Source organism: Manis javanica, chromosome 11, assembly GCF_040802235.1.
Source record: "Manis javanica isolate MJ-LG chromosome 11, MJ_LKY, whole genome shotgun sequence".
In the NCBI taxonomy this organism is placed as follows: domain Eukaryota; kingdom Metazoa; phylum Chordata; class Mammalia; order Pholidota; family Manidae; genus Manis; species Manis javanica.
The window spans coordinates 78,597,225-78,622,929 of record NC_133166.1 but is presented as its reverse complement, the minus strand read 5'-3'; the positions used below and the strand labels follow the sequence as shown (position 1 = coordinate 78,622,929).

At 35.6% G+C, this 25,705-nt stretch overlaps 2 protein-coding genes across 4 annotated transcripts in view; both read left to right on the top strand.

Moving 5' to 3' along the window:
* AHCTF1 (AT-hook containing transcription factor 1) overlaps nt 1-22,737 on the top strand; it is an 83,522-nt gene extending 60,785 nt beyond the window's left edge. For all 3 annotated transcript variants that reach the window (XM_073216727.1, XM_073216726.1, XM_073216728.1), the window contains exons 27-34: nt 7,356-7,548; nt 9,079-9,282; nt 9,957-10,368; nt 12,497-12,705; nt 14,162-15,965; nt 18,228-18,361; nt 19,420-19,502; nt 21,028-22,737. In XM_073216727.1, the coding sequence (XP_073072828.1) occupies nt 7,356-7,548; nt 9,079-9,282; nt 9,957-10,368; nt 12,497-12,705; nt 14,162-15,965; nt 18,228-18,361; nt 19,420-19,502; nt 21,028-21,217 (3,229 nt within the window). In that variant the 3' untranslated portion in view covers nt 21,218-22,737. The remainder of the gene's footprint in view (nt 1-7,355; nt 7,549-9,078; nt 9,283-9,956; nt 10,369-12,496; nt 12,706-14,161; nt 15,966-18,227; nt 18,362-19,419; nt 19,503-21,027) is intronic.
* LOC108390459 (kinesin-like protein KIF28P) overlaps nt 22,422-25,705 on the top strand; it is a 49,060-nt gene continuing 45,776 nt past the window's right edge. The window contains 1 exon segment of the mRNA XM_073217728.1: nt 22,422-22,505. Within this exon segment, the coding sequence (XP_073073829.1) occupies nt 22,422-22,505 (84 nt within the window).

Here is a 25,705-nt window from a genome sequence, read left to right as displayed (position 1 = left end):
GCCTGGGGAGATATGTTCATGAACTCTTGAAGTCGGTCATGTTTATGTCCAAGAGATTTTTGCCTATGTTTTTTTCTAAGAGTTTTATGGTTTCATGATTTACATTCAGGTCTTTGATCCATTTTGAATATACTTTTGTGTGTGGGGTTAGACACTGATCCAGTTTCATTCTCTTACATGTAGCTGTTCAGTTTTGCCAACACCTGCTGCTGAAGAGGCTGTCATTTCCCAATTATATGTCCATGGCTCCTTTATTATGTATCAATTGGCCATATATGTTTGGGTTCATATCTGGACTCTTTCCTATTGGACTGGTCTGTGGATCTGTTCTTGTGCCGGTACAAATTGTCTTGATTACTGTGGCTTTGTAGTAGAGTTTGAAGTTGAGAAGCAAGATCCCCCCTGCTTTATTCTTCCTTCTCAGAATTGCTTTGGCTGTTTGAGGTCTTTTGTGGTTCCATATGAATTTTAAAACTGTTCCAGTTCATTGAAGAATGCTGTTGGTATTTTGATAGGGATTGCATTGAATCTGTAGATTGCTTTACACAGGATGGCCATTTTGACGATATTAATTCTTCGTAGCCAGGAGCATGGGATGAGTTTCCATTTGTTAGTGTCCTCTTCAATTTCTCTTAAGACTGTCTTGTACTTTTCAGGGTATAGGTCTTTCACTTCCTTGGTTAGGTTTATTCCTAGGTATTTTATTCTTTTTGATGCAGTTGTGAATGGAATTGTTTTCCTGATTTCTCTTTCTGTTAATTCGTCATATTGCTTAGGAAAGCAACAGATTTCTGTGTATTAATTTTGTATCCTGCAACTTTGCTGAATTCAGATATTAGTTCTAGTAGTTTTGGAGGATTCTTTAGGGATTTTTATGTACGATATCATGTCATCTGCAAATAGTGACAGTTTGACTTCTTCTTTATCAACCTGGATGCCTTGTATTTCTTTGTTTTGTCTGATTGCCATGGCTAGGACCTCCAGTACTATGTTGAATAACAGTGGGGAAAGTGGGCATCCCTGTCTTGTTCCCGATCTTAGAGGAAAGGCTTTCAGCTTCTCGCTGCTAAGTATGATGTTGGCTGTGGGTTTGTCATACATGGCCTTTATTATGTTAAGATACTTGCCCTCTATACCCATTTTGTTGAGAGTTTTTATCATGAATGGATGTTGAATTTTGTCAAATGCTTTTTCAGCATCTATGAAGATGATCATGTGGTTTTTGTCCTTTCTGTTGATGTGGTTGATGTTGTTGATGGATTTTCAAATGTTGTACCCTCCTTGCATCCCTGAGATGCATCCCGCTCAATCATGGTTTATGATCTTCTTGATGTATTTTTGAATTCGGTTTGCTAATATTTTGTTGAGTATTTTTGCATCTGTGCAATATCAGGGATATTGGCCTGTAATTTTCTTTTTTGGTGGTATCTTTCCCTGGTTTTGATATTAGAGTGATGCTGGCTTCATAGAATGAGTTTGGAAATATTCCCTCCTCTTCTATTTTTTGGAAAACTTTAAGGAGAATGGGTATTATGTCTTCTCTATATGTCTGATAAAATTCAGTGGTATCCAGGAGTTTTGTTCTTTGGTAGTTTTTTGATTACCGATTCTATTTCATTGCTGGTAATTGTTCTGTTTAGAATTTCTGCTTCTTCCTTGGTCAGTCTTGGAAGGTTGTAATTTTCTAGGAAGTTGTCCATTTCTTCTAGGTTTTCCAGTTTGTTAGCATAGCGATTCTCATAGTATTCTCTCATAATTCTTTGTATTTCTGTGGGGTCTGTCGTGATTTTTCCTTTCTCATTTCTGATTCTGTTTATGTGTGTAAATACTCTTTTTCTCTTAATAAGTCTGGCTAGGGGCTTATCTATTTTGTTTATTTTCTCAAAGAACCAGCTCTTGGTTTCATTAATTTTTTTTCTATTGTTTTATTCTTCTCAATTTTTTTTTCTTCTCTGATCTTTATTATGTCCCTCCTTCTGCTGACTTTGCACCTCATTTGTTCTTCTTTTTCCAGTTTCAATAATTGTGACTTTAGACTATTCGTTTGGGATTGTTCTTCCTTCTTTAAATATGTCTGGATTGCTATATACTTTCATCTTAGAACTGCCTTTGCTGCATCCCACAGAAGTTGGGGCTTTGTGCTGTTGTCATTTGTCTCCATATATTGCTTGATCTCTATTTTAATTTGGTCATTGATACATTGATTATTTAGGAGCATGTTGTTAAGCCTCCATGTGTTTGTAGCCTTTTTGATTTCTTTGTACAATTTATTTCTAGTTTTATACCTTTGTGTTCTGAGAAGTTGTTTGGTAGAATTTTAATCTTTTTGAATGTACTAAGGCTCTTTTTGTGGCCTAGTAGGTGTTCTATTCTGGAAATGTTCCATGTGCACTTGAGAGGAATGTGTATCCTGCTGCTTTTGGTTGTAGAGTTCTATAGATGTCTGTTAGGTTCATCTGTTCTAGTGTGTTATTCAGTGCCTCTGTGTCCTTACTTATTTTCTGTCTGGTGGATCTGTCCTTTGAAGTGAGTGGTGTGTTGAAGTCTCCTAGAACGAATGCATTGCATTCTATTTCCTCCTTTAATTCTGTTAGTATTTCTTTCACATATATTGGTGCTCCTGTATTGGGTACATATAGATTTATAATGGTTATATCCTCTTATTGGACTGACCCCTTTATCATTATGTAATGTCTTTGTTTATCTCTTGTTACTTTGTTTTGAAGTCTATTTTGTCTGATACAAGTACTGCAACACCTGCTTTTTTCTCCCTATTGTTTGCATGAAATATCTTTTTACATCCCTTGACTTTTAGTCTGTGCGTGTCTTTGGGTTTGAGGTGAGTCTCTTGTAAGCAGCATATAGATGGGTCTTGCTTTTTTATCCATTCTGTTACTCTATGTCTTTTGATTGGTGCATTCAGTCCATTTACAATTAGGGTGATTATTGAAAGATGTGTACTTATTGTCATTACAGGCTTTACATTCATGGTTACCAAAGGTTCAAGAGCAGCTTCTTTACTATCTAATCGTGTAAATTAATTTGCATATTAAGCTATCATAAACACAGTCTGATGATTCTCTCCCTTCTTATTCCTCCTCCTCCCTTCTTTATGTTAGGTGTTGTAATCTGTACTCTTGTGTTTCCTTTGACTGCTTTTATGAATAGTTGATTTATTTTTTGCCTTTATTTAGTATTTGGTTGGTCTGCTTTCTTTGGTGTGATTTTATTTTCTCTGGTGACATCTATTTAGCTTTAGGAGTGCTTCCATCTAGAGCAGTACCTTTAAAATACCCTGTAGAGGTGGTTTGTGGGAGGCAAATCCTCAACTTTTGCTTGTCCAGGATTTGTTTAATGCCTCCTTCATATTTAAATGATAATTGTTCTGGATACAGTATTCTTGGTTCAAGGCTCTTCTGTTTCATTACATTAAATATATCATGCCATTCTCTTCTGGCCTGTAAGGTTTCTTTTGAGAAGTCTAAGGTTAGCCTGATGGGTTTTCCTTCGTAGGTGGCCTTTTTTCTCTCTCTGGCTGCCTTTAAATCTCTGTCCTTGTCTTTGATCTTTGCCATTTTAATTATTATATGTCTTGGTGGTGTCCTCCTTTGGTCCCTTGTGTTGGGAGATCTGTGGGCCTCCATGATCTGAGAGACTGTTTCCTCCCCCAGTTTGGGGAAGTTTTCACCAATTATTTCTTCAAAGAGACTTTTTATCCCTCTTTCTCTCTCTTCTTCTGGTACTCCTATAATGCAAATATTGTTCCATTTGGATTGGTCACACAGTTCTCTTAATATTCTTTCATTCCTGGAGATTCTTTATTTCTCTCTGCCTCAGCTTTTCTGTGTTCCTGTTCTCTGATTTCTATTCCATTAATAGTCTCTTGCACTTCATCCAGTCTGCTCTTAAGTCCTTCCAGAGATTGTTTTATTTCTGTATTCTCCCTCCCATCTTGATCCTTTAGCTCTTGCATATTTCTCTACAGGTCCATCAGCATGGTTATGACCTTTATTTTGAATCATTTTTCAGGAAGATTGGTTAAATCTATCTCCGTAGGGCCTCTCTTAGGGGTTGTCTGGGTGATTCTGGACTGGACCAAATTCTTCTGTCTTTTCATGGCGATAGTGGTAATTGTAGGCAGGTAGCGCATGTGTTAACTGGGAGAACAAAGTCCGCTGCCTGTGCCCATTATCCGCACCCCGGGAGCAGGCTCTGGGTTAATTTCCTGAGCCGCGGTGGGCAGGGCATCTCATTGCTCCCAGTGTGTTCTGCAAGAACGGCACCTCTTCGCACCTTGCCCCAGCTTTCCCTGCCAGCACTGGGCAACTGTTCGCCTGCGGCAGCTTTTGGATCTGGCCCACGCAGCTACGCACTAGGAAGAGGCTCTGGGCGGCTGCTGTGGGCACGGCCGCTCTCAGGCTGCTCTGTCAGGGCCTCACGGGAGCGGGAATGAACGGCAGGCTGTTTATCGCCGTGAGGGGCTTCATAGCTGTGTTGTCTCCCAGGGAGTTATGGTGGCTGAAGTTCCCTGGGGTTCCCAGCTGCTGGGCTGAGTGTGCCCGGACTATTCCGTCCCGCTGTGAGGCTCCTGTCCTTTTAAGACTTTGAAAAAGCACTCGCTTTTCTTTTGTCCCAGGGGAGCTGGCTGCAGGGACCTGCTCACAGATTTAACTTTTCTGTTTCCCTAATATCCAGCACACCATGCAATGTGTGTCTGTTCTCCCACTGTGGATTACTAGGGCTGGTTATTTACCAGTCCTGGGCTTCCACTCCCTCCCCGCTCGACTCCTTTCCTCCCGCTGGTGGGCTGGGGTTGGTGGAGTGCCTGCGTCCCACCGGGTCGCGGCTTGTATCTTACCCCCTTCGTGAGAAGCTTCAATCTAGCAGATGAAGATGTAGCCTGGCGTCCTGTATCCTCTGGTCTGTCTGTTAGGCATAGTTTTATTTGTTGTATTTTCAAAAATATATATGGTTTTGGGAGATTTCCACTGCCCTACTCATGCCGCCATCTTCCCAAACTCTTACTTAAAATTTTTATGTGATGATTTCAGGACTACTTAGTGAAAAGCAAACTTCGTTTTATCAAAGTCATGAGCAAAATAAACCATTTTAAGTTGCTTTCTTTAATATAATCTCCTTGTTGATTTGTTCCTGAATGACGGTTGTTTTTATAGTTCCTGACTAATTTTGGTTGGCTCATTGAGGCTTTCTACTGTACAACAGCGTACTAAAAATTTCTTAGGTTTTCAGATGCAGTAGTAGTTTAATATCTTAACCTATGATATTGAAAGAGTAAATATTTGAAGTTTTGCTTCAAAGGTGAAATTGTGATTCTAAGTATTTAAGAGAATTGGATAGTTGAAAAGTGATCATAATCATCAATATTAGAGAACAAGTGTCTCTTAATTTATTGAATCTTTCTCTTTATTAATATGCCCATGATTGGTGTAAATTTTTGTTTACATCTTATCAGGGACCAGATTATATTATTTTATGGGAATAAACTTATCTGAATTTGTAATACTAAGAACAAGGTACTCATAATAATTTAATATCTTACAAACTTATGAACAGAGCTGTTTATAGTGTTTATAATGCACATATTTTCAAAGCTTGAAAAGGTTTTCCATTTGGGAGATTAGATTTAATTAGGTTGAGTTTTTTTTCCTCTATTCTCATGAGGTGATAGGAAGATTGTTTCAAATAAAAGTCATTATTGCTGACATTCTGTTTTCCTACCAATAGTTGTATTTTTTTTTAACAAGTCACTTTTACTTTGTCCTTTTGTGCTTTAAGATCTGGGATTCAAGAAGGGAAGAATAAAAGTTTTTAAGACTCTTGACTAATGACCTAAGGACCTAAAGAAGTATTTGAGAATCCTTTAAAACCAGTGTTAATTCAAATAGAAGAGAGACAACTGAAGTGTGAATATTTACCTCTTACTTCATTCCATTCCCTAATTTTGTATTTTTCAAACTGGTTTTCATTAGTGAGTACTAAGTAAATTAAGTGGATTGTGACTAGCATATCTCTAAATCAAACTGAATAGACTAGATATTGTCAGTGCATACCACATATATATAGTAAGGTTAAATGCTATTTTGTGTAATTTATGTTTTATGTATGTGCATGATCTATTTTCTAAAATGCATTACATATTTGGAGCATGGAATATTACTGAGGAAATCTTATGATCTAATGCAATACTTAAGATTTTCTTTAGAAAATACCATGATCAAATTTTTTCTTGTTTTTTTTTTAGTATAGTTTAAGTATATTGTCTTGTTAGTATAAGAATTTTGTTTTTACTCTAGGTACCATTAGTTCCTTAGGCCCTGCTTTTGAGAAGCAATCATTCATAAATAAGCACCTTAAACATAAATATTAATTTTTTAACAAAATACCTGTTTAGGATTCCTCAATAAAAAAAACAAGCAAATAGTTTACAGATAGAAAATTTGAATACAAATGAGGTAGAGAGAATACAAAATCAGAACAGGCAATAGAGAAAGAAATGTCTAGCACTGTGGTTGGATGGTCTTGGTTTGGTGGAAATCTCAAAGCTGTGCTTAGTACAGGGTAATAAGTAGGAAGACCCTGTATTAAGAAAATGCTTTTTGTAAATATTTCCCCACTGGGTAATTGGTTGGGTCTTAAGGCCTCTGTGATCTATGTTGGTCTGCCACCCCTAATTGTGAAAATCTCACCTGAATGTACAGATGATGGGGAAGGCAGAGCAACTGGAAGTTTTATTTCTGGGCATGAAAACATGCTGTACTTTTCTAATTATTCTTAGCTAAGTCAAATAGGCATTTGGGGGCAGTAAGAAGATACTGGTTTTAGTGCTGGAAAATATAACCATAAGATAGTCTGTTAGGAAATCGGGAAAGGGGGTGACCTATGCAAATGATGCACCAGAAATTAAAAGGAATTTTTATGTGTTTGTGAAAATAAATCGTAGCACATGGAACCATTGCCTGTTTTCCTTAGTATATTAAATCACTAGCAGTTATCTTCATTTGAAAACAAATGTTTTGGCACAGAGTGGGGCAGTCAGTAAGTAAATATTGGTGAAGGAGAAGGAGGAGGACTAGAACTCCTTTGTTTTGTTTTGGTCATTATCTGAAATTCCTAATTCTCCTTTTTTTGGCTACTGGATTAATTTCCTGACTTTATGAACTAATGGTGTCATTACATTAATATAATTACTGAATTTATATTTTCATATAGTGATCATATTTACCAGTGAATGTAGAATTTTAGTAATTAAATGGGATTCTAAATTCTTTTGTTTCTTCAATAAAACTCAGTAAGTTACCAGGACTTTTCTGTTCATCTGTATACTCTGTTTACAGGCTACTGGATCTGGTTGTTCATCCTGTCCCACAGCCTTCTCAGTGTTTGGGATTTATTCAGCAAACACCCACAAGATCTCCTTTGCACTCTGCATCCAGTTCACTGCCAATAACTTCACAATTAAAAGGATCACATCAGAATGCCTCCAGGGCTTCAGAACTACGTTTACTTGAAACTCCTCTTGTAGTTAAGGTGAGTATTGCATTTCTAGCATTCATAATGAAGCTAGGAAGTTCTTGTTTTTCCAGTAGCAGGGTGAAATAAACTGTTTGTAATTAATATCTATGTGTAATTGATGATTTTAGGTCTTTTTATTTTTTATTCTTTTGGATGCCTTCTTGAAGTGTTTTCTGTATTTTTACACCTTCTTAAACAGACTTTACTCAATTTATGCTTTGTGCTTAACTGGCATTATACTCAAGGTTAACAGTTTTATTGTTGTCCTGAAAGTAATGCAAAGCTCTGTGTGGTTACTATATAAATTATCCTTTAATCCTTCGAAAAATGCTTTCATTTTCTTGGATTTGCTTTTTTAACCCTTCTGATGCCATTTTGCTGTTCTAGCAAATACTTTTTTAGTTTTTAGGTCTGTTTTTATTTTTTGCTTCAGTTTGCTGACTACTTTGATGAAACTATAAGCTCTTATTCCTTTATACTCTCAGTATATGTCTTCAAATTGCATTTTTCTCCACCCTCTCTGATAAATTACTAGCTGAGAAACCACAAAACTAAACATTTAATGACTGGTAAGTGGTCTCTCGCCTCATTGTGAAAAGGTTATACATATCATCCATCCCTTAACAACTTGTCCAGTGTTTTAGAGTGACAGCCAGAACATTCTTCCCATTTTTTAAAAATTATTTCTGAATATTCACCATTAATAGTGAAGCCAGGAAATTCTTGTTTTTCAAGTTGAATAAAAAGATACTTTAATAAATGCTAGTCCTAAAATAGTTATTAAAGGAAAGTTGATAAGATTATCGAGTTCCTGACTTTTAATATCTAGTACAGTGTTTCTAATTTCCTCATTTATCAAAAAAAAATCACATTTTATATTCTCTATAGCTAGGTTCAAATGAAATTAAATCAGGGAATAATTTTGTGCCTGCTACTAGAAAATAAAAGATACAATATTATAACAGATATAATGGAATTCAGTAACCTAGAGGGTCCAATAATCTTTTTACCAGTCCTTTAGAGGAGAAGTTAGTGAAGGAATTATTTCTACTAACTAGTTTCTATGCTGATTATTTTTATTCATTATTCTAAGTCTTCAGAGGATTCTTTTAAGTAATTTAGTATTGTCGGATTCATTTGATGAAGTATTTTTTCTAAAACATTCTTAAATGTTTCATTAATTTAGATTAGCTTACTTTAATTAAGCCAAGTTCCACTGACACACTATCATCTCTTTCACCTACCTGAAATCTAAGCAATAATTCAACTTATCTCAGCATTTTATTTTTTAAGCTGGGCTTAAGCTGGGAATTAACCAAGTCCTTTAGAATGATTATGGATGCACTTTTATGCTTTGTAGCCTTACATATAGAAAGCTTGGAGTAGAATTTTTCTGTTTCCTTTCTAGTAATCTGTAATGAAGCTTTTTATTGATTGTGTTTATTATGAGAATAATAGCCAGTATTATGACTTACCTGACCCTGTCTGTATGTAAGTGCCTTTTGCAAACATTAGTGGTGGGATTCCATGTGCTCTTTGTCATAGAAAGCTAAAACTTTGGCCATGTCAGTAACTTCCTCTGGATTCGCCGAGTTCACTCCTCAATCCATCCTAAGGTCTGGTCTTCGAACAACACCTATAGCATCGCCCTCTCTTTCACCTGGAAGGTCTCTTACTCCTCCTTTACGACTTAAAGAAACTAGAATTTCCTTTGTGGAAGAAGGCATGACCACAAAATGGACTGCTGGAGTAAGTTTGACAATAGTTGGAACAAAAAGACTTAATATATTAACATCTACAAGTAAAAATTTAGCTCAATCAGTTTAAATAATATCACTAGATTTTTGTATACAGTCTTGCAGATAGTCATGAAATCAGAAAACATTAATTCAGAAAGAAAATTTAGGGCATTGGCTAAGCCAAACCCATCATTTACAGGTGACGAAGATAGGGCTCAGAAGCACCAAGTAAATTGACTGTAATCAAATCATTGTTTAGTGGAAGAAATGGAACTAGAATCAAGGCCTCTTAATTCTTAGTCCATATTTTTTTGTTTCTTTGTTTTTTAACCTGTATTGTGTTAATTCTGTTAAGTTCCTAATTGGTTATCTGTTCAGGAGGGTGTGTCTTTAGAGCTCCACTGTAGTAGGTTAATAGGAACCAATTTGGTGATTATTGGTCATCGTACCTGATTCAAGTTTTAGTTTTTTGGAAATACTGATTTATAACCAGTTAGGGAAACATTTAACAACCATTAACTTTTAATCATGTATCTGAAGAGAATGGATTTAGAATAAGTGAAATTTTGGAAGAGAATTTGGAGAAATACTGAACGCAGAAAGGGTTGGTGTGACTGGGATGGGTAGCTGAGACTTAATTGATTTTCACTAATAAATGTTTTTTCAAAACCTTTTACTTAACAGAATACAGGTGAAAGCAAAACAAAAGTGTTTGTTACTACACCTGTCCATAAAGATGGAGTTCCAGCAGAACCTGAATGGCTGAAGAACAAAGATAAGTCATCTTTTTCCATTAGTAGCCCTGAAAAGGACCATCCGGAAATGGATGTGAGGTCACAGGATACACCTTCACAAAGTTTGGAGAAACTGGATATGAGCAAAGAAAATACCAATGCTTCTTCCAGGTCAGATCAGACTACCTTGGAGTATCAGGATGCACCATCACCAGAAGACTTTGAAGATACTATCTTGGCCTCTAAGACAGCAGTTTCTTCGACTGAAATTATATCTAATTTAACTGAGCAGACTGAGAAGGAACTTGATAAAGATGTGTTTGAATCAGAAGTTACTCCTCCAGACCAAGAGAAACAAATGGGTAAGAACTCATTTCCAAATATTTAGAATGGCCATTAATGTCCCTCTGTAAAATTTGTGATAGGATTTTGTCCACAATAAGAAGTTTCAAGATTGAGTAATTCTGTAATCATAGTATATGAGATTCAAACACAATATACTCATCATACTCTTTCTACTTAAAAATATGGCTTATTTACATTGTTTCATTCATTATTTTAGGGAAGGAGAACTTATGTATGTATCCTGAGTTATTTTTATTTGGAAATGAAATTTGGGAAAGAACAGTAATATTTAAGGAAGAAATGTCATATGGCAGTCTTTTAAGGACCTCCTATACCTACAAAAAATGATATTAATACACAAACTAGATTGTTAGAACAATCTTAAACTTACCTGGCGGCCTCAACTTTCTGGAAAACTCCAAAATCAAGAAGTTAATTATCTGTCAAAAAAAATTGAGCCCTTCAGTGTGTACAACAGATGCACTTCTGTGCATGTGCTAGGTGTTGATGATCAAATAGTAAGTAAAGTAGATATGCCACCTGCCTGCATGTAACTTAGAGCCTAGTCGACTGTATAAACAAGCACATATAACATAGTTCAGTAAATGCTATTCTGAGGGGCATACAAGGGGCCAGGGGAACAGCAGGAAAGGGAGAGGCTTGGCTTAGAATTGGTGGATCAGAAGCACTCTGTTTTTATGTTTCTTAGTCCTGCACAGTTTTAACAAGCTTATTTAAAGATAACTTCTAACTTTAAAAACAAGATATGTATAAAAATTTGTGTCATAATGTCTTCTGAGAAATACTTTCTGCCTAAGCTGAACTAAGGTTTTGTAAGTTGCAAGTGCAGTGAAATTTGGGCTGTGGTGTTTAATAATCATAAGCATTGCTCATTGCTCTAAGAATTTAGGACTATCTGCATAAATAGCATATGTCTAGAAATTTATGTTACTCTTTTGATAAGCTGTGTTCCACTAAAATATTTGAATGGTAAATATTAGATGAGGGTGTTCATGGCAGTATCTTCCTTAATCATTCCTAAAAAGATTAAGCAGTCTAAAATAGAAATCTGTGTTGTTTTTGTGTGGGATTGATTATATAGCACAAACTCCAGAGTGAAACAGGCTAGATTTGAATCCTAGCTACTTACTTAGATCTGGGATAAGTAGTGTGACCATGTGGGTTTGTGTTTTCTCATCCATAAAATGGGGATAAAGTACTACCACTTTGGATGTGAGGATTAAGTAAATTGATACAAGTAAGACACTTGGAACATTACCTTTAGGTAAGCCAAAAGTGAGAAGTGATGAAGAAAAACTTTTTTCACTTTGTTTCATAATTCACAAGCAGTCTTTGTGTTTTAGAGATACTAGCCCATTCCCTGTTAGAAGTATGAAAATACTTTTTCCTAGTTGGCCTTCTTTTTAATCTATTCATTGATTTTTTTTGTTGAACACTGAAGTGTTTTTTGTTATTTAGATTTATTTTTCCTTTGAGGTGTTTTGGATTTTGTGGCATTCACAAACTCTAAATGGTCTATGAGTGTTAATGACATATAAAACTTTGGCAAAGAGGAAGGTGAAAGATATACAAGGAGGGTTGTTGTTTTTTTTAAATGGGCTGCACTCTACCTGCCCACCTCCCCCAGCCTATTTTTTTTCAGTACTAGAATATATTTGTGGCCATTTGAATGCTTTCTGCCAAAAGAGATCTCCCAAGAGCTCAACAAGGATAGTAGCTGGCTAATAGTCACTGGGTAAACATAATTTTGAGATTAATAAGGAACAAATGTCTGAGGCTCTCAAAGCAGTTACCATATTGAAGTTTCACAATAAGGGCAGGAATTAAATTCCAGTTGAGAAAAAAGTGTCCTTTTTTAAGTACAATTTATTTTGCTTTTTCTTTGTGGAAAGCAAATACATATTGTTTTGAATGAATGATTGGATACTGATGAAAACAGGATTAATATGTAGTCCTCCTAGGCTTTTGCCTTTTAAGATGTTAGACACTTGCAATATGACTATTTTCAAGGAAATATTCTCAAATGCAGTGTAGCCTTTTCCCTTCTGTTTGCACCTCAAACAGTGCATATATCATTTTGTTCAATTTGAAATATGGGAAATTAACTCTTAGTTTCCCTTTCAGCTTTGGCCAGTGTCCTTGGTGATAGTGGAAGCTCTGGACTTGTTCTCTCTGCAAGTCCTGTTCACTCAGAACATAGGCTTGGCCGGGAAGTAGCACTGAACTTAAAAGAAGACTGTGAAATAGAAGTTGGTGTACTAAAAGCAACTGTTGACTTACAAGAAGAAAAGCTTCCAATTTCTGATGGTCCTCCTGATACTCAAGAAAGTCATGTAAAAAAAATTAATTTTTTACTTCTTTGTCAGTCTTTCAGTTTTGATTTAGTTAGGTTTCAAACCTAATGCATTCATTTTTCAACTGCTATATAAAAGCTTCTTTATAAAAATCTTTTTAAGAAGTGAGTAAATATTTTTGTGCAGCATGAAACAACACATCCTTGAAGAAATTGTTTACGGCTGTATTTACTGTTGTAATTTTAACAATTTTTGCCTAGTGTCTGTTTTAAACAAAAGTTCTTTTACCTATAAGACAACAGGTACTGGCTACTCCAGAGACAAATATGATATCTAAACTATTCAGAGCATGTATTTGAAAATAATTGAATACAGTTAAATAGGAGTCTTCCCCCATGCATACTTCCAGGAGAATGATGTTCAGCTGGCTGAGGTTTAACTTCTATACACTCCAAAAAGGTTTCTGTCTTTGTTTTTATGATATTTAAATGACTTCCAGTTTCTAAAAATTCCATCAAATCTCTTTTATATGATAAAAGAAATTAAGATGAAGAAAAACTACCTCTTCTAATTATTATATAGCACTTGGGGGTTTCTTAACTCATAAAAATACATTGTTGTCCATATTCATTGTCATGAGTATTTTCACTGTGAAATAGATGGATAAAGTCCCTATCCCTTCAGTTGGGAAGCCAGTAAAAATTGTGGGTGTGGTATATGTGGGAACCCTCATTCCTGGATATTTCCAGTCTTTCATCTCACAATGTTTGGGGAATGGGAAAATGTCATTGTCTAAGTGGGTGGTAATGTTCTACCTTCTTGGTCAGGAGATCTCTCTGTTACTCTCTACCTCCTCCTTTTTCTCCCCTTCCCTTACCAAAAGGTAAATGCAAGGACCATTCCTTCTTCCACCAAACCCTTGCAGGAGAGGTACTGAACTTGAAAGCCTTAGGAATTTCATGGTTTATGCAGCCCCAGCAAAGGGAAGAGGATTGAGTCTAGCCCAAGGGAGCTTATGTAGGTGAATTCTTCTTCAACCTTATGGGGATCGTGCTGTTTAGAAAGTGTGGTTAGTTAGGTAATTTGGGGATTATCATTATTAAAACACAGTGTGGGGGTTTGTTTCTGTTCTCCAGTTAATTTTTTTTGTGGGTGAGAGTAGAGTAAGTCCTTAATTCTTCTCACAACTGTTCGCATCAGAATTTTCAAAGTTTTGTTAAGACTGTTTTTAAACCAGGGAAATGGGGAATTTCTACTTTAATTCCATTTAGAATCTCAATCTTTTTCTGTCTAGTTGTATTGACTGAGTGAGAAAGTCTGATTGTTTAAATGGATATTTTATAAAGTAAAACCATAAGTATATGCTGTATCAAATACAGTTTAATAGTTCATACACCAAGGGTGAAATGGTTGTTAAAAAAACTTTATGCTTTAGGTTAAAATAGTATATACATTCAAACTCTTTAACCAATCTCTTCTCTTTAATTAATTTTAGGTGACTGAACATGAAAAGCTTGAAGTTCAAGATTCAGGACGAGAGACTAGGAATCTTTCATTTACGGAGTTGTATCCCTCAGGAACTCTTAAGCTTCAGTATAATTTTGATGCCATTGAGCAACAGTTTTGTGACTTGCCCGATAATAAAGACTCTGCTGAGTGTGACATTGCTGAAGTAGACGGGGAACTTTTTGTGGCTCAGAGCAACTTTACCTTGATCCTGGAAGGTGAAGAAGGGGAACTAGAGATAGGTGATTCTGCAGCATCTGGCGTGTTGGCCAAAGCAACTAACACGGCATCTGAGAAAAAACATGTCCACAGTGGGGAAGATGGTAATCATGGGCATGTTGCAGAGAAGCCATCTGTCACAACTAGTGATCAGGAGCCCCAAAAGGCAGAGACATTACCATATGTGCCTGAACCGATTAAAGTAGCAATTGCAGAAAATTTGTTAGATGTAATTAAAGACACAAGAAATAAAGAAATTACTTCAGATACAATGGAACAGTCCATTCATGGAAACATACCTCTAATAAACCAAAAGGTAATGTGTTCCAAGGTAGTCAAATCTACATTTAAGACTGTTCAGGAAACAAATACAGTGACTATAAATGTCAGCCAAGTTAATGACATGATTTCCTCCAGAACTCGCACGAGAGGACAACGTGTCCAAAACCTGAATATCACATCACAGCAGGAAGAGTCAGCAGAAGTAGCTGCTCCTCAGATGCTGGGGCTTTCAATTATGAAGAAAACTAGGAAAACAAAAATCTCTGGAGCTTCTGAAAGTGCCTGTTCTGATGTCACAGGAATATCTCAGAACCAGCAACTACCTCAAAATTCTGTTACACCTAGGAGAGGAAGAAGCAAAAGAGAGATTAATCAAGACACATTAGAAAGTATTAATTCTGTGGAACAAGAATTACAGGTTACTCCAAGTAGGAGATTAAGAAGGTTAAAATCATCTCAGCTGCTGGAACCAGCAACTGAAGAAACTTCTTTTAGAAAAGAAGTTAAGCTTTCATCTGTTACAAAAAGGACTCCTAAGAGAATTAAAAAATCTGTTGAAAATGAGGAAAGTGTTGAAACTGTAAATGATCTAAAAGTTAATAAAACAGTAAGTCCTACGAGAAGTACCAGAAAACTGAGAGGTGCTAATTTAGAAGCTTCTGGAAACAAAGGATATAAACAAGATGGGAAGTCCAGTGAACAGCCTATTCTACCTACCAGAAGGGTTCAGAGAAAAGTTAGTGCCTCAGATGTTCTGGAAGGCTCTAAACTTGATTCATCTCACTTGACTCTTGAAGCAAAATTTGATGTGCCTACAATACCTAGGAAACGTGGTAGACCAAGAAAAATTAATTCCTCTGAAGATGTAGGATCTAAAATTGTTCAGGAAGCAGGATGTTCCAAGAAGAGAGAAGCTCTCAGCATCCAAAGGAAATCTACAAGAAATATCCCAGCTAAGAGTGAAAATACTGATGTTGGAAAACTAGCTTTAGTGCCAAATGAGGAATTTACTACTGAGCTGAGCGCTAAGAAAAAGCTTACAGAAAGGACTGAAAATCAAAGCCAAAAACATCCATTATGCTCACTGTCAGAAAAATGCATAGATAAAGGAATGACACACGCAGAACCAGATGGCCAAGAGGAAAAACTGCTTGTCACACCTGCTCTGACAAAAACCTCTCGTAGCACAAGAACTAGATCCAGCAAGGCCATCTTGTTGCCGGACCTTTCTGAATCAACAAATGAGTCTTTCTTTTCTCCTCCTATGGCAAAAGTTCCAAGGAAAGAGAAAGGTACTTTCTTAACATCTCTACTCAAAGCAAAATTCTTATCTCATTCAAAGTCTTCAGCTTAAAATTTATTGTTTTAAGTGTGATTTGGTTTGATGTAAGGCAGTAATTTATCTCTCCTAAAAATAATTTGTAGTTACAGGAAATTCCTGCCCCCTCCAAAAAATTTTTTTAATGTTTTTTTAATAGTGAAATGAAAATATTTTGTATTTCAAAGTTTATATTTAGGTTTAAGAATTTTCTGGTTCAAAATTACTTTTATTTTTAGGTGTAAGAATTTTCTGGTTCAAAATTACTTTTTACTTCTAAGTTTACTTGACATAGGTTTAATTTTTTTAATAGTATAATTTCTCTTCTTTCTGCCCTTATATCCTAAGTGACTTAATTTTGGTTTATCCCCAGATAGAATCCACATTTTTAATCTAAGCACTACTGTGTTCAGCTCATGTCCAACTAATATCCACAACCTCAGATTGCTTTGAAGGGAAACAATTTTATTGATTAGAATACAGAAATGATCTAAATCCATATTCCCTGTTGCCTGTTAAATCAGCTGCACAGCTGCATGCCCAGCCTTCCTCTTTGCCACTGGTGATGGTATTGTTTGGCTGGTATCACTCATACCTTCCTAGCAGGAGTGATATCTCCCCAAAGGGGTGAGGGTATCTTAACTCTTCATGTATAAAGCACAGATATACATAAAGTACATGTAGAAATTCATAATTATCTGGGCAATTAAGAGAAATGGTGTAAAAGTGATAATGAAGAAAAAGTCGAGACACTGGTGTATCTGAATAGGTCCCAGTAGGGTGGGTCTTTGCCAAGATGATAAAAATGGCTAATGGGCAAGGAACTGACATACAAAGAACTATAATAAAGTCCTGAGTGGCTAATAGAAGCATATGGAAGGAATGACGGGGCCTGGACATTTTTGCACAAGGGTCTATTTTTGTATTTCCTTAATTATTCCTTTGAAGTGGAGGTGAAGGCTCTGAGCTAGTCTTTGAAAAGCCAAAGATACTGAAGGTATCATGTTCATAGACTACAGATGCTTTGGGGATTTTTTTTAACACCGAAGAGGGGGTTAGCCCCAGTAACCCCAGCCTTTACTCCACATCTGCTGCTTATTGCCTGGGAGCTGAGAGGACTTATTTCTGATCCCATCCCTCCCTATTTTTTCTTCTGTTCAGAATCATATGCCTTTAAGAGCAGAATTTAACATCTTACAGAATCTTTATTGTCCCAGTAGGTGAAATAATATTGAACTAAATCTGAGATTTCAAAGATTTGTAAATTATATTCTTGAAATAACAACATCATTACAAATGCAAACATCTACAAAGCACTTACCATATAGCACACATTGTTCTAATCCTTTACTTTTCAAAATAACTTTCTAGGCACTATTTTAATCCCATTTTGTAGAAACTGAAACCCAGAGCAGTATAAGGAGCTTGCCTTTGTTCCCACAGCTAGTAAGTCCAGACGCTGGGATTTACTCTCTAGCAGATTGGTTCAGCTGCACTGTGCCACTTCCATAGTTACACTGCTAATTGCCATTAATATGAGGACCCTGGAGTAAAAGCAGAAAAAAATTTGTAATCAAGTCTGTGGTAAATGTTTTTAATTACATATTTTAAACCAGTTCATAAATCACATTTTTTTTTTAATCTGTAGAATATCTTCCTTTCAGCCTATTTTTCTGTATTGTTACTTTATCTGCTTTTTACTTTTATGATGTGGAGTTTTCTGTTGTTCCCTTGACTTGAAACAACTAGCTCAGAATGAGCTGAAAGGAAAGATTTGATTGTCTTCTTTGTAAATAAGATTACTTTATAAAGAAACTTTCCTGGAAGGATAGGAATTATGAAGCACAACTAGTGTAGGTTATGTGTGAGATTGATGTTTTTCCTTCCCAGAATGTTTGAGGAGCAGTAAAGATTAAAATTAGTGGAATAATACAGTTTTGTATGTGCTTTTTAAGTTCTATTGTAGCATTATTTAGTTTGAAGTATAAAATATTCCTAAAGCTTTGGTTTACCCAAATGGAGTTGGAATTTTTCCTGTCATTTCTCTCTCCTAACATGGGTACCATGTTAGATGAGTGTTTTTCAAGTTTGGGTGTTTACATCTTTCTAATGTGCAGAATTTGTTTAAAGCTTTAAAATAATAATAAGACATGTATATATGCACTCACACATATATGTATATATACACTTACATATATATTTGTAAGTAAGCAGTGTTTTTTCTTCTTTTCTTTAGCTAAAAAAATAGAGGCTCCGGCACAGCTGAAAGAATTAGTTTCAGATTTATCTTCTCAATTTGTCTTCTCCCCTCCTACCTTAAGGACTAGGCAAAAAAACACATCCAATACATCCAAACTAGTGGTTGAACTGGTAAGAAATGCATAATTTTATTTGTATGCTTGTTTAAACATGCTTTTTAATTTTTTAAAGAAATGTTTCCTAAATAAACTTCTTTAAAAAGAGCATTTATATTTAAAGTCCAGAATTGCCTTGTCTATACACTTTTGGGGACCCTCCCTTTAAGACAGATCTGTATTACTAATGGTGTATTACTGGCAGCTGCAGTTTAAATTTCCTATTAGAAGAAAGGTTTTTAAGTTTTGGTGCCCCATCAGAATTATCTGGATATGTTTAAAATGTAGGACCTTGAACCCCCGAAGTGACATCCACGGATCACACTTGGAGAGACAGTATTTCAGAGTTGATTCCATTACCCAACTGTACATAACCCTAAAATAAAAATAGTTCAGGGAGCATGAGGCCTGTATATTTACCAACATTATCTATCTTGAATTATCTGCTATGAGCCAGTTACTATGCAAGGACAAATATTGACACAGAAATAATTCAGCCAAATACCCTATCTTTCAGGAGCTCAGTTAAATTAAAGAAGCAAAAACCCACATAATTATATCACAGCATGCTAAGAATCATTTTTACACAGAAAACCCTATAGACAGAAAGTAAAGGAAACACGTGTTCCTGGGAGAGAAAACAGTAACTCCAGATTCACAGAAGCACAATGATGCTTGGGGTGGGGGAGGCTATCACAAACCAACAAATAGCCAGGTACAGAGTTGAAATAGTCACTGTGAAAAATGAATTCTAGGAGGAAGGTGGCCTAGTTATTAAGAGGTGATGAGAGCCTTGGTTTTAACAAAGGCATTGGGAACCAGAGGGCAGTGGGCAGTAGAAACATTCCGAACTGAAACTGACAGGACTTGGAGATGTGTGGGGATGAGGGATGAAGAGCGGTCCTAGATGACCAAGGTTTCTACTAAAAGTATAAACAGTCTATGTGTGATTTGTTAAGTTGAATTTATTAGCATTATTTGGCTAAACTCCTTGACGCAGGATAGAGTTTTTTCAGTTTAGATTTCAAATGTTTAATTATTTAAGATTTATCTTTTTAAAAATTTAACCCACAGGAAGATTATGCTAAATCAACAGAAGCTGTTGGAAAGCAAAAAGTCAGAAGAACAAGAGCTGTAAATACACAAGAAAAAAGCAGGTATGACATTGCCTATGTAGTAATTTTTTATCCATTTTGTTTCTTAAAATTAGATTTCATAACTTAAAATGAGAAATTACTAAGCTCATCAGAAAAGGGTGATTCTTAGGGGCATTTATAAGCACCAACTCCTTGTAATTGTTAGATTTCACTGTTGAGGGTAGATTTCTTCATATGTCAGGAAAGCCCATTCAACCTTTTTAAGGAGTCGTGGGTGGAGGTCATCAGTATCCAATCAATCTATCTGTTTTTGCAGTGGGTGGGAGAGGGACATGGGACATTTCCCCTTTTCTTTTTTTTTTTTTTTTAATTTTTAATTAATAAGCTTTATTTTATAGAGCAGTTTAGGTTTCCAACAGGACTGGATATAAAGTAGAGGGAGTTCCCATATACCCTGCCCCTGCATGTGTGTAGCCTCCTGCACTTGCAGTTCAGTTGATGAACCTACACTAACACATTGTTATCACCTAAAGTCCATAGTTTACATTAGAGGTCACTCTTGGCATTGTACTTCTTATAGGTTTGAAAACATGCATAATGACAGGCATTCATCATTATCATATCATATAGAGTAATTTCACTGCCCTAAAATCCTCTGTGCTTTCTCTGTTCATCTCTTCCTCCATCCCCCCCAACCTCTGGCAGCCACTGATCTTTCTACTCTCTCCATAGTGTTGTCTTTTCTTTTTTTTCTTTTTTTTTTTTTTTTGGTATCATTAATATACAGTTACATGAGCAACATTGTGGTTACTAGACTCCCCCCATTATCAAGTCCCCACCACATACCCCCAATACAGTCACTGTCCATCAACATAGTAAGATGCTATGGAGTCACTACTTGTCTTCTCTGTGCTATACTGCCTTCGCCATGCCCCACCTCTGCTACATTATGTGTGCTAATCTTAATACCCCTTATCCCCTTTTCTTTAGTAAAGGTAGATAACTACTAGTAAAAATAATCATTCACTTAAAAATCCTGTGATTATCTCACTGATAGTAATAAAACTTCTTGAGGAAATTAGTCCATTTTAGGTATTTTTGTGCTTAGGCATTGTTGAATTTCATAAAAATACAAAGTGTAATCCATTTTATCTTGTTTTAAAAACTGACTTAATGTGACTTTTGACCTTAAGACTGTGCAGATAAATTGGCTTTGTATATCTGTGAAACATACTTCCTGTTATGAAAATGTATATGTAATTGCTAATTGTCATTTGTCAAACACTTCGTGGGCATGATGGGCTCTCATTCCATGTACTGACTGCTGATACTTGGCCCATCCTTGTTACCCAGCAGTGTTTATTAATACATACGAAAGGGAAAATTTTGTCATGTGAAACCTTAACTCCACTTCTAATTAGCTTACATGACTTACTGCTTCACTTCATCACCCCTTTCTAAAATGAAAGTTCTAGGAAAGGGTAATCAACCCCTGAGGTTTTTTCCCAGTGTAATTGGGAAGCCAGTTTTATAAGCCACTGTTTTACTATGTGTTTATTCCTACTTGAATTACATCTTTTTTCAGAAACACAGAGGAAGATAGTTGGTCAGCTCCTCCAGGAGAAATAAAGCTGATTTCTCCCTTGGCAAGCCCGACTAATGGAGTGAAGAGCAGGCCAAGAAAAACTACAGAAGCAACAGGAAAAGCTCCTGGAAGGAGCAGAAAGAAACTGTCTTCCTTTCCAAAACAAGTTTTACGCAGAAAAATGCTGTAATTTTTTTTCAAGTTTTAAATGTATACCTATTTGTAAAGTCATCAGAATTGTGTGGATTATTAAAAACCACCTAATTTGGAAGAAGATAATTTATATAAATTATTGTAAATTTTTGTAAACAAAAGGTCTTCAATAAGTAAAGTAACTCCATATGGAGTGTAATTCTTTTAGTCCAGGCAGTTTTTCTATTTTATATTAAGACTTCATACATTTATATAATATGTAAATATGGCTTATTACTGGAATGTCAAATAAAGTGTATACTTAACAGTAGTTTGTGTCTGTTAGATTTTTCAGAGGGGATTTCTGTTTTAAGAATTTTATATGCTAGCAGCCATTGGTTCCATTTTCTTTCTCTACAGTTAAAAGTATTAGACCAATCTCTAAATGAGGGTGATTGAACTGCTTTTTTTAATTGCTATTTTATAATTTATGCACTTTGCTTCTGTGATTAAGATTTCTAATCAGATGGTATAATTTTTGGGGGCTGTTACTATGTTGAAATTTAATTACGGGCATGAAATTTTGCTGATTTTTTTGTAGTTAACAAATTTTGTGTATTCTACCTCAAATGAGTAATTTTCCAAGTAATGAATTGGTTAAATATAATGTTGGCATTTCTTGTTCAGCAAGCTGAAAGGCTATTTATCTTTAAAGTCTCTTAATTATTCAGAGACTAATTATTCAGGTTAGATTGACCGGTTCACTGCTCACTAGCAACTTCTTAAAAGGGTTTGAGAAGGAAGGGAAATGTAAAACAAATCTGTTTAATGGCTATTAGTTGCACCCTGTGTGTGCCTAATATCGATAGAAGTCTGAAAAAATTTTATATTCTTACTGTGAAGGAGCCTGCTACTGAATCACAGAAATCCCTTAATATTCAGGTTTTAACTGACAGATTCTCAGAGGACCTCAGGCACAGACTATCGAGGTTGGGGAAAGAGATGAGTACATGTGGAAAAAGGGGAAAAAAATCAAACACTGTTCTCTGCAGTATGACTGTGTGCAACTAGGTGGTGATCCTTGATGTAGGCTATAAAATGCATCAATAAATAAGTCTTGTAAAATAATTTATAACAGGTAATTGATAGTGTGTAATGAATGGACTATTCATAATTGATCATCTTCTTTGTTGAAGAAGCTTTTAATGTTTTAGTGTGAAGCTTAAGCAGTGTGCTTTTGACATCGTTTTCTACCAAACAACATGTATAATGGGAAAATGATAAAAATGCCTGTGCTGAGTCCAGACAGTGTAAAAGTAGCGGTGCACGTGCGGCCTTTTAGCCAGGTCAGTGATCAGTGTCGCGTGGCCTTGGCAAAAATGTGTCTGACTTGCGTTAATAATTATTGATTTTTTTTAATGATAGTTATCAAACTTGTATTTAAACTGCTTGTCATCTATGGAATAATTAAGTTTATTTAAACAAACTTGTTAAATGAGTAATTTAAAGGTCTAAATATAATGCACTAAACAATTTCATTCCTTTGCGCAAGTAGCACAATAAAAAATTGACAAGAGATGTACTGTCATGTTAATAATCTTTTAAACCAATGCAGTTTGGTGAGTATAGACCTGTGCTGTCTGCTTTTAATTATGTACTTTTTTCCCCTCAGTAACAATAGATCATCAGCAAATTACCCATTCTCTACGAACTCTATAACCTGAATGCCTTTGTGTTTAATACATACTGTTCTTCAAACTGTGTTGCTACAATTTAGGATAAAATATGGATTATACTCATTCTAGAACCTTGTGCTAATTGTTTATCTTTGATTGTCAGTTCATTACTTTAATTCTAAGGTAATTCTGAACAGTTGGCCCATTCAGCAAACTTTTGACTATCTCTTATGGATGCCATGTAAGCCAGGATACACAGAAAAATCCTTTGCTCTCCATCAGCTTACAGTCTTACCAAGTAAATAATTTAAAGCAGTATGTACTACAGTAGTAAGGTAAAATAATCTTGGAACCCAGAGAAAATCAGGTATAGTCAATTCTACCCAGACAGATCTTGAAGATTTCCTAAAGATGCAAGCATTTGAGATGACCATAGAAGACAAGTGAGATTTGGATACGGGTATGCTGGACAGAACAACAGGCTTGTTTAAGAATAACTGATCCTGAATGGGATATGATGTAATGATGACCTTATATGAGCTCTTCTTTGCACTACTTGCTTTTTCTCTCTTGTCTATCACTATTCAATATTGCTTTGTATATTTTCAGTTGGCATCAGTTCTGTCCCTTAACATCCATCTATATTGTAGAAAATATTTCAGCAACCAGGCAGATACATAAAGAGCTTCATATATATATATACATATAACTATATTTAAGTGTAGCAACTGTTAAAGGCTTCTAAGGGTTCTCAGGCAACTGATCAAAAAAAGTCAAAAGAATTAACTTGTGATCAGTAAATTAAGTACCTTTGGCCAAAAATAAGGGGAAATGAAACCATTTTATAACCTAACCCATCAATACACTGAAAAAGTAGTTGATTCTAGGTGTATTTTTCATTGGCCTTTAATATTGCTAGAACAACTAACTGCAAGTTATAAACAGTTAAGGATGTAGAAGTAGACACTAAAAGTTACAGCCTTTAGGCCCCCTCTTCAAAAAGATCAAGTCCCGCACCAAAGTTCATTAGCTTACATTAGAACAGTAGCAAATAGGAAAGAGGATGACTTGGAGAGACAATTTGAGAGTAAATGATTATAGATCACAACCTGGACAACGTAATATCTGCTAGGTTACCTGGACTTTGCCTAATTTCTAATTTCATATTCAGCCTGTTATTGTGGGATAAGAGACCAACTTGATGAGACTTTCTTATACGAGGCAATACATTCTCAGAAGCCTTAGAAGTCAGATGAATTTGGGTTCAAGACCTGACTCTTATTACCACTTTGTAGCCTTGAGTAAGGTTTTAAGCTCTTTGAACCTCGGCTTCCTTACGTATAAAGAAAGATACCTGGACATTGACACCTGAAAGGATTTCTATTAGAAAAATTAGATAAAATGTGTAAATCAGTGAGCACAGTGCCTGACAATTACTCTCAATATTGACTTCTATAATTTTTCACCATAGTCTCTCTTAAATAGTTTCATTGAGAGAATTCACATCTCATTTAAAGTGTGCAGTTCCGTGATTTTTAGTATATTTACAGATAACATGCAACCATCACCATGGTCAATTTTAGAACATTTTTATCACCTCAAAAAATCTCTGCCCTTTTATCCTCCTTATTCCCCCAGTCTTAAGCAACCATTAATTCTGTTTCAGAGCATTTCCTTGTTCTGTACGTTTCATAAGAATGGAATTATATGTACAGGCATGCCGTGGAGGTCCTGCAGGTTTGGCTCCAGACTGCTGCAGTAAAGCATGAATTTTTGCTTTCCCAATGCAAATAAAAGTTGTATTTACACTATACTGTAGCCTATTAAAAGTGTGCAATAGCATATCTAGAAAAAATGTACATGCCTTAATTAAACATTATTGCTAAAAATGTCAGCTTCCAGTGAGTCATATTCACCAATTACAAATTAGCATAATATAATAATGAAAAAGTCGCAAATGCTGTTGGAAAAACGGTGCTTATAGACTTGAATGACAGTTGCCACAAACCTTCAATTTGAAAACAAATAATATGCATAAAGTGCAGTAAAGTGAAACAAAATGCCTGTAGTCATTGTGACTGGCTTCTCTCAGCATGACATTTTCAAGATCCATCCAAGTGGTTGCATATATCAAAATTTCATTTCTTTATGGCTGGGTGACCCTCCATTATACAGATATACCACATCTTGTTTATTCTGGTTTATCCATTCCTCAGTGGATGTTTGAGTTTTATCCACCTGTTGGAAAAAAACAGTAAAATACAGTAACACTATAAACATGTGCAAGTTTCTGTGTAGATACATGTTTTCATTTCTCTTGGCAGGGAATTGCTGAGTCATGGTTTTCTGATCATTTGAAGAACTAACTGGTAGGCCTTCCCAAAGCACCCGCATCATTTTGTATTCCCACTATCAGTGTTCCAATTTCAGCGGGGTTGCATTTCTCCAGTCCTGGCCAACTCTTGTTATATGACTTTGTAGCCATTCTAAGTTGGTGTGAAGTGGTATCTATGGTTTGGATTTCCAATTATCTGATAGTGAATGATGTCAAACATCTTTTCATGTGCTTATTACCCATTAGAAACATCTACTTAGATCCTTTGCTCATCTTTAATTGGATTATTTATCTTCATACTGAACTCTTCTTTACATGTATTCTGGATACAATTCCTTATTAGATCTAAGACTTGCAAATTTTCTCACATTCTATGTGTTGTCTTCACTTTCCTAATGGTGTCTTTTGAAATACAAAAGTATGTAGTTTTTATGAAGTCCAATTTTTAAATTATTTGTGCTTTTGTCCTATCTGGGATTCATTTGTCCAAATCCAAGGTCATAAAGATGTACTCCTATGTTTTCTTTTATACTTT